Here is an 8,855-nt window from a genome sequence, read left to right as displayed (position 1 = left end):
GTGCACCGAACCGTTGTGGAGGGCAGCGCACTCTATATAAGCCACCCTCCTCCACTGGTCCAAGGGTTAGCAATTCACTGTAATCGATATTCCACTCGACAACAAGCTCCCAGAGCACTGAGACGTAGGGCTATTACCTCCACCGTAGAGGGGCCGGAACTCATACAACCTCGTCGTAGCTAAGGCTCTGTCCATCCTTTCGTACCCTACACATCTACTGTTAGACTTATAACCACGACATCATCATCATCATCGTTTGTGTAATGCTGGAGAGTGGTTTGGTACAACGGCAGCAGGAAGTAGACGTCCTGCACTGGTCTGGCGGCTCACGGCTTCAGGTTATCATCGACCATGCAGTCCTCCCTGTAACATATATCCTACCTGCACATCACCTCAAAAGTGGGCATGTTATACAATAGCATTTAGCACACACGAAGGAAGAGAAATGATGCACATACCTACTTCGAGTACAAGTTGTACTGGTTTTCATTAGGGTATGATTCATGGCCAATTACTCAAAGCTCCCATTCATCTCCGGATTGCCTGCCTGACTGCCGCTGTCCTCTAGCTTGCAGAAAACTGTAAGTAAAGAAAATTAAAGAATTTATTAATCGAATATGGCTGATGTAGAGAGCAACAAAGGACTCGCAATGTATTTGAGGGATACTCACAATGGCGCTGGACGGAGTTCGGTCTGAACAGCCCAACCAAACTGCTGTGTCTCCGATATTCTGGGCCGCACACGACGCCCGACGAACATGGCAGCATCGGTGATGGCAGAGAGGCCTCGCAGTAGCGTCTCTACCGTGTCTCGAACAAGTCCGGCATTTCACTCCAGTTAACCAATGGCGTCGTAGCCTGTGAAGCACCCCGCCCCGGCTCCGCCAACCACGCGGCTCCAGGCCCAGTCCACGCAGTCGGCGTCGTCAGACCGTTGTAGCTCGTCCCGGCAACGTACGACATAGCTGGCCCGATGTAGCTCCTCCCCCGGTGGTGCTTGGTGGTGGATTGCGTGTACCATCAACAACTCCTCCAACAATGATTCCTGGCGATGGGCGGCGTCGATTGCCCATTGCAGGTCTGCCCGTGGCTGTGCTCGGTGACTGACGTCGTGTCTACCTTCGTCTGCTTGCTCGTCGGCTTCACCACCTGCATACAAAGAAGATAGATCGAGATCAAAACAAGGGGGAAATGGGGGAGGAAACAGGGGAGAGGGCGAGAAGAAAACAAGGATATTGTTCTGCTAGATAGGGTTATCCGATTGACAACCCAACAATTTGCGGCAGAAAATAATACACAAACATTTATTAAGGGAATATATTAGATCGGAAACAACCGTACCTAAGGCAAGGATTTGTTAGCCACGGGTAAACTGGTGGTTGTTAATTAAATATAAATTGGCCAAGTGATTTCCATCCGTGGGGTTCTGTTTAGATTTTCAACGACCAAGAGTTTTTCGCCATCGTCGTTAATGATTGTTTTTCTAGTAGTGGAAAAAACGTGTTTTTTCCTCTCTTTTTTTTGCGAGAGACGCGGTTTTGCTTCTACGAGAGGCCCGGTTTTGCTATCGCAAGAGGCACGGCCATGCCTCTCGAAAAGGAAAAAAACGCCAGTTTTTTCGTTCTATTTTTTCCATGAAAAAAAGTTTGTCAAAACCTATGAACATGAGATCTAGTTCTGAAGATCTCGACGTGAGAAACCCAACGGATTTGACATAGGTTAGGAGATAAAACATTTTTAAAATACGGATCTATGAAGAAAAGAAAAAAACTCCTAGGTTACGACAAGTGGCACGCATGTAGTGTGCCACTTGTCGCAATCTAGGAAGGTGGGAGTAATCGTTGTTAGGTGTACTCCTTAGTGGTCGGACCGGGCCGGGCTTGGGCTTATGGGATACATAATTTAAGTTACGGTCGGTCCTGGCCAATCGGGTCCAGTCGGGCATTTTCAGGACCGGGCTCAAATTTTAGGCCTGACGATCGGGCTGGATTGATCGGGCCCAGTCAGGCTTTTTGGGTTTGGATCAGGCTTGGGTTCAAATTTTAGGCCCAACGGTCGGGTCGGGCCGGACCACGGTGGCCCAGCCCGGCCCGATCTATGCCCAGGTATACTGCTAAGGTTATGCCAATGAATGAATCCATTGTTTATGTCAGTTACCCAAGTCATTGTTGGACACATCAGTCGTGGGGTCGGTCGGTCTCCCATTCAGTTAAAAAATATAGAAGCAATTATCTATTCAGTACAAGTAGACAGGTGTTAAGGGTAAATTCAGCAACACTAAAAGCAAGTATAATAAGGTACAGTCAGCAGACTGTAAAGATTATATTATTATATTTTTGCTTAGGTGGACAAGAGAGAAGAGAAGAGAAAAGGAAAACGGGTTGCAGATTAACAATGGGCTGTAGCACGAGCTTCAAAAAACATTATGAGGATATAAGATGACAAAAGATTATCTTCCACCGGTCGATCCGCGCGATCCATCCGCCGTCCGTTCGTCCGTTGAATCTCGAAACTGGATCGATGTTTCAGAAACTGGGCATATGTTTCAGGAAACTGCATAGTCCGTGTTTTCGCCTCCACCTCGGCTCCGACGACCTCGCCGCCGCCGGCCTGCTGCGGCGCCGTCGCCCCTCCGCCGTCGGCCTACTGTGGCCCCGACGGCCTCGCCGCCGCCGGCCTGCTCTGGCCCCGCCGCCCCTCCGCGCGCTAGCCTGCCCGTCGCCCTCCGCCGCCCCGCGCCACGGCCCCGCCCCGTCGGCCTGCCCTCCGCCGCCGGCCTGGCCGTCGCCCTTCGCCGTCGGGCAGCGCCGCAACTGGCCTGCAACATTTCTGCAACAGGGTCGTGGTTTCTGCAACTCAGCCATTGTTTCAGGAGTTACGTAAATTATTTTCTGCAACGCGATCGTTGTTTCAGGATTTTTTTAAGCACGATCATTGTTTTCGCAACGCGGCTATTGTTTCTGCAACTCGACCTGTGTTTCACGAACTATTGGGTATGGGACGTATATCAGACGGCTGCATCAATACATCCAACGGCCGTTGAGGTGACGGATGTTTACTAAACATCCGCTGGTGGATGTGTAGCAGCCCCATATAAGATGGGTCATGTATTAATAAATTAGTATTTCTTAGCCATTTATTACTATATGTGTTAACTATTAGGTAGACTATATATAGGGGAACGCTACGCGTTCGTCGGATGATTTGAAAAATTATCCGTCACCTAGCTAGCCGTGGGATGCCGATCTAACGCCCCGCATCCCCGCCGCATGGTCAGTAGTTATTTCCTGAAATGACGCTCGAGTTGCGGAAACTTTCGCTTTGTTGCAAGAAATAAACTTTGGATCCGTTAATTCCTAAAACAACGGTCGAGTTTCAGAAACAATTTGCTTGTTGTAGATTTTTTTCTTCGTCTTTCTGGAACATAGGTATTTTTACAAAGAATATTTTGCAACAACGGTCGAGTTTCAAGAATTTTTGCAACGAAAGTCACGTTGCAGCCGGGATCCATGCTCAACGGAGAGTTGGGCGCGCGAGCAGGGACGGATCTCCAGCGAGGCAGAGAAGCTCCTCGTCGACGGGAGCTCGCCGGCGTCCGCGCCGCACACCTCCCCGTTCGCCACACGAGGTGGGGATCCGGTGATCCGGCGAGGTGGGGATCCGGCGAGGGGCTGGATCTCGTCGACGGGGTGGGGATCCGGCGAGCTGGCGAGGAGCGACGGCGGCGGCGGTTCGGCGGACTCCGACAGGCTCGTCCCCAGTAGCAGATGAGCCACGACGAGGAACCTGGAATGCTCCAGCTTCAGCCCTCGTTCCTAAAACAACGCTCCAGTTTCTGAAATAACGACCCAGTTTCAAAAAATGGTTCATGATCAAGACGAGATCCAACGGACGAGCGGTCGGTGGATGGATCAACCGGATCAGCCGGTGGGATGTAATCTTTTCCCCTATATATAACATGCCAATTTTTTAAAACCCAGCAGTTGGCTATACTATTAACCATGTTCTATGCCTCGGGTAGGCATATCAATCTGCCCCAGTTACGTGCTCAGCCCGGCGGCGATAGGAACGTGCCGTGATAGCAAACCGTCTGCCAATGCGTGAACGAGTGAACAGACTTCACAGAAACAAACAATAGAGTATTGGAGTTAGCCGCCCATACTATGAACGCAGAGCCTAATCAGCTTACTGTGTAGTGCATATCCACTCCACGTACAGTGAGCCCCCCGCATCATTTCCAGATCATGCGATGGACCTGCGCGCGCAAGTGCATGAGTGGGACACTGTGCCTACTCCGTTAAATCATCTTCTTGTTTGTGCCGCCCCTACCCACCCCCCACAAGCTCGGAAGCTCCCCCGCTCGTTTGTCTCCACGAACGACTCCATCCGCACCCGCGGACTGAAAGCAGCCTACACACGCGAGGTGTCTGCCCCCTCTGTATTTTGCAGTCGCGCTTGCCCCTGCCGCGGCCGAGTTCGATTCGGTGCTGATTCCCCACCTATGATATGACCATGCTGATGAACAGGTGGTCAGGTGGTCATAGCTGTAGAAGGGGCGAGGTTCTCCGGCTCCGCCATGGCGACGGCGTTCAAGGCGTTCATCAACAGCCCCGTCGGCCCCAAGACAACGCACTTCTGGGGACCCGTCAGCAACTGGGGCTTCATCCTCGCGGTACGGGCTCCACGATTCTCTCTGTGACTCTGTCTCTTTGTACTACCTGGTTTATCCATTAGGGTTTGCTAGATTAATCCAACCTGTGCTGTTGGCTGATCGCAACCACGAAGCGCTGCAATTTCAAATTGATCGTACTTCTAGCTTTACATTGAAAATTCTTAAGTTTGGCTGAGTCTAAAAAAAGGTAATAACATATACAACGCCAAATTAATCATCTTGCAATAACAATGTTCTCTTCGGTTAGGCGAATCATTGATCAGATCGTCAAACGTGCAGGAAGGACATGATTTGTGCATATCTCTCCCTAATAATAAAGCAAATAGGGTTTCTGGTCGTTCGTCACTAAAAATAGTCCTAAAGTTCGGATGAATTTACCCACTATGCCACCGGTAAGTGAAGAGAAGCGCAAACTTTAGCTTATTGTGAGCGAGTGTTTTATAAGGCATGACTAGTTGAATAGCACAGTGGCTTAAGCCTCTCTTACCCACAAAGGAGACAACGGTTCGAATCCAGCTATTCTCATGTTTTTGCGCCCATGTAGCGTTCAATTTTTGGTGTTGGCGGAGCTACTCAGTTTTGCAACCTTTTATTTTCTTTTTTGACGAAATTTTTGGTGTCGGCCGAGCTACTCAGTTTTGCAACGTTTTCTTTTCTTTTTTGACGAATCAAATGCTTTAAAAATTTATATCTTTCAAACCTTAACATTAAATTAAACATTTGATTTATGAAAAATCCGTAGAAAAATGTGTACTAAATATGCTACAATCACGTACGTTAATTATTTCTAAAATTATGTTTAGGATGAATCCTTAAAATTCCTATTATATATGAATTCTATCATTTTAAATTGACTAGAGAGAATAGTTTTATGTTTAGGACTGACCATATTCGAACGCGTGTTCGTTGTGTGAACACTCAGACCACTGTTGATAACATAAAATGTGATGTCATTCGAAACTAAAACACGTGGATCTATTAAGGTCTTGAGTCGTGGTTATTAGGTTAAGAGTGCGTGTTATTTTCTCTTCCGTTGCAACGCACGGGCTCTTTTGCTAGTCCTATTAAAGCATGCTTAGTAAGACGATCAACAACTGACAAAGTTACCATATTGTCCATAGTCAATCAAATAACTTACTCGTTCTTGCATGTGTACGTCATTAAAGTGTGGTCCATTTTCTCTCTCCCACAAGGTGTTGAAGCCTATATTATGACGGAAATTGTTTTTGGAGGCCGAGTTTCATGGAGGCATCTTTAAATTCAAACTTTGAATTTCATAAAAATTCTTATTTTAACATGTCAAAAAATTCTAAAAAATACACAAATAGATTATGTAAATTTTCAGAAATAAATACGTTGAAATGAAGGCTATGCAAAAAAAAGTCAAATCTGAAGCTTTTTAACACATCATACTATTCATCTTTTTAGATCATGAATTTGTTTTTTTATACAGGTCACATCTTAAAGTATTTGGGCCTCAAATTTTACACACACGGATCACACACTTGTTTAGTTGTACAATTTTTTCAGTCTTTTTGAAATCAAAATTTTCGAATTTTGATTTTTTTTTGTCTCTATGGCTCCTAGGTGCCAAGCCACCATTCTCATATTATGATGGCTATAAATTTGCAGCCCGCTTCTTTTCTTTCTGCTCCAATTTACAGTAATTTGATGTAACATGTCTTATAGCCCCCCTACATCATCGTCCTATTGTACTTGTTCAAAATGACTCATTACATTTTCATTTAATTTTATACTTACATATTATTTTTAGAACCCATGAATTTCACTCATTCATATGCCTGTTGTATGTTTGTTACTCATGGAAATAATTCATTAATTTGTTAGTTATTATCGTTACAAAAACTGTGTACTTGAAGCAAAATATCTTTCTAGGATGTCGGCGAGACGGTGTAAAAGAAAAATCTTTTCAAGTCCCGCCCCATCCTCTAGTTCAATAATTCATCGATTGTTATTTCATTTCCAGGGTATGGCTGACATGAACAAGCCACCTGAACTGATATCAGGCAGAATGACTGCAGGTTATTTGCCTCACAAGTCACGAATCTTAGATATAGTTTGATGATCATCATCAATTATTTTTTAGTAACTATTATTGTGTTATGCAGTCATGTGTGTGTATTCTGGCCTATTCATGAGGTTTGCATGGGTGGTACGGCCTCGGAACTACTTTCTTATGGCAACTCATGCCTCCAACGAAAGCGTTCAACTCTACCAGTTATCTCGCTATGCGAGAGTTCAAGGGTAAGGCCTCTGATGTGAACTTTTTTCTTGTCATGCTACTAGGATATTACTCCCTCTGTTTCTAAATATAAGTCTTTTTAGATGTTTCATTAAAAGACTACATACGGATGTATATAGACATATTTTAGTGTATAGATTCATTCATTTTGCTCCGTATGTGATCTTCTAGTAAAATCTCTAAAAAGACTTATATTTAGGAACGGAGGGTGTAGTATATTATCCATACAAAAATCGTATTAAACATGGTTATCATTTTCTTGTTTGTTGCGTATCCGTCAAATGCTAACATGACACTTAATTAATGCAACGTTGATAATATAGATATTTGGACTTGGATTTTGCAGTTACCTAGAGAAGAAAGAGGATAAGGACCAACAGTAACGATGGTCCAACCAATATTACGGACACTTGTTATGTAACGAAAATTTGTTTCTGGTAATTTGTAATGCTTGTAATTGTACAGTTTACATATTAATTACACTATGGGAATAGACCGAAATGGAAACAAACTATGATGTAGAGCGATATCGGACATGGAGTTGTTTTTGCTTCCGAGATCAAATGCTCCTCTTAAACAGTAAGATCGAAAAAAATAGTAAAATTATTCAAAAAATTCTGAAATTATTATGTTATAAACTTTGACAAATATTTTGTATGCTTACAAAATTTCAGCTCGAAATAACATTTTTGGAACTTGCGGAAAAAAAACAAAATAGCTGCTCCAAAAATGCTAGTTTTGAATACATTTTGGATTGTTGATTTTGTTTTTTTTCTCTGCGGCTTCCACGAATGTTATTTCATGATGCATTTTGGTACGCATGGAAAACATTTGTTAAAGTTTACCATAAAAAAATCAAAAAATTTAAATCATTTTACTATTTATTTTGATTTTACTGTTCACGAGGGAGCATTTGAGCTCGGGAGTAGAATAGGACTTTCGAGCGATATCCTTTGACATAGGAGTAATTTGAAGGACATCAATGTGCATCACCTGCGCATGCCGCATCCGATAGCTGTAGGCATCGGACTATACTTACTTTGCATCTATCACACTAGTTGGAGGCCATCCAATAAGGTGCACGTAGGTCGTTCGATCTACTAATTAAGCCCACGTACACAAGATTTGTCGAGTTGGATTGTTAATCACTAGTAGAAAACAAGGCTTTGGTTCGGGCCTGGCCAGCCCATTAGTCCCGGTTCTTCACGAACCGGAACCCATGGGGGGGGGGGGCATTAGACTCGGTTCATGAGCTCAGGGGGTCGGCCGGGGCCTCGTGGGCATTGGTCCCGGTTCGTCTGGACCTATTTGTCCCGGTACTAGTCACGAACCGGGACCAATGGGCCGCGCTCCTGGCCCACATCCATTGGTACCGGTTCGTGCCTTGAACCGGTATAGAAGGGGGGGGGGGCTTTAGCCCGGTTTATGCCACGAACCGGGACAAATAATTAGCCTATATATACCCATCGCCGCGGCAGAGCACTCTGTTTTTTCTGGCCGGCGAGGGGGGGGGGGGCATTTGGGTGCTCTAGCTCACCTCCTATGCACATGAGGTGTTCGATGAAATGCCCGAGCCACACTAGTTAAGCTTTCTCCTCTCGAAGCTCGACCTCGGAGCTCCATTTTTCCCGAGATTTGTCTAGATTTAGCGGTCCGTCACGCCCCGTCCCGTTTTCACCGCCGTTGATCGCCCGTGCCGATCTCGTCGCCGGCACCACCGTGGTGAGCCTCTTGTTCTTATCTTCTTTCTCATTTTCTTACTTTAGATAGAGACTTGTCTGATTTTCTTACTTTAGATAGATACTTGTCTGATTTTCTTACTTTTGACACACATAATGATATATATAATGCACGTAGATGAATCGGCAATGGATGTATGGTGACAGACACACCTCCGAGTACATTAAGGGCGTGCATAAT

General features: G+C 45.1%; 1 protein-coding gene and 1 long non-coding RNA gene across 2 annotated transcripts; one reads left to right on the top strand and one right to left on the bottom strand.

Annotated features, from left to right (window-relative positions):
• Nucleotides 1–243: 243 nt before the first annotated feature.
• On the bottom strand, nt 244–1,297 carry LOC123406400. Its single transcript, XR_006612111.1, has 3 exons — nt 672–1,297; nt 459–579; nt 244–381 (listed from the first exon to the last, which is right to left on the bottom strand). It is a non-coding gene; the product is annotated as an uncharacterized LOC123406400 (long non-coding RNA).
• Nucleotides 1,298–4,265: 2,968 nt separating this feature from the next.
• Nucleotides 4,266–7,462, top strand: LOC123413700 (mitochondrial pyruvate carrier 1-like). The gene is made up of 5 exons (XM_045106616.1): nt 4,266–4,423; nt 4,527–4,672; nt 6,660–6,714; nt 6,802–6,937; nt 7,282–7,462. Exons 2-5 carry the CDS (start codon nt 4,577–4,579, stop codon nt 7,316–7,318), a joined length of 324 nt encoding a protein of 107 aa, XP_044962551.1. The 5' UTR covers nt 4,266–4,423; nt 4,527–4,576; the 3' UTR covers nt 7,319–7,462.
• Nucleotides 7,463–8,855: the final 1,393 nt, after the last annotated feature.

The sequence above is a fragment of the Hordeum vulgare genome, chromosome 1H (genome assembly GCF_904849725.1).
Source record: "Hordeum vulgare subsp. vulgare chromosome 1H, MorexV3_pseudomolecules_assembly, whole genome shotgun sequence".
NCBI classification, from domain to species: Eukaryota; Viridiplantae; Streptophyta; class Magnoliopsida; order Poales; family Poaceae; genus Hordeum; species Hordeum vulgare.
The sequence above is the reverse complement of the archived record's forward strand: the minus strand, read 5'-3'. Positions and strand labels throughout refer to the sequence as shown.

What these genes read in the sequence shown, in the direction of transcription:
- LOC123413700 (XM_045106616.1), top strand. Translation starts at nt 4,577, where the DNA reads ATGGCGACGGCGTTCAAGGCGTTCATCAACAGCCCCGTCGGCCCCAAG. An exon ending in ACTGGGGCTTCATCCTCGCG is followed by an intron (nt 4,673 to 6,659) that starts GTACGGGCTCCA and finishes TTTCATTTCCAG; the next exon opens with GGTATGGCTGACATGAACAA. An exon ending in ATCAGGCAGAATGACTGCAG is followed by an intron (nt 6,715 to 6,801) that starts GTTATTTGCCTC and finishes TGTGTTATGCAG; the next exon opens with TCATGTGTGTGTATTCTGGC.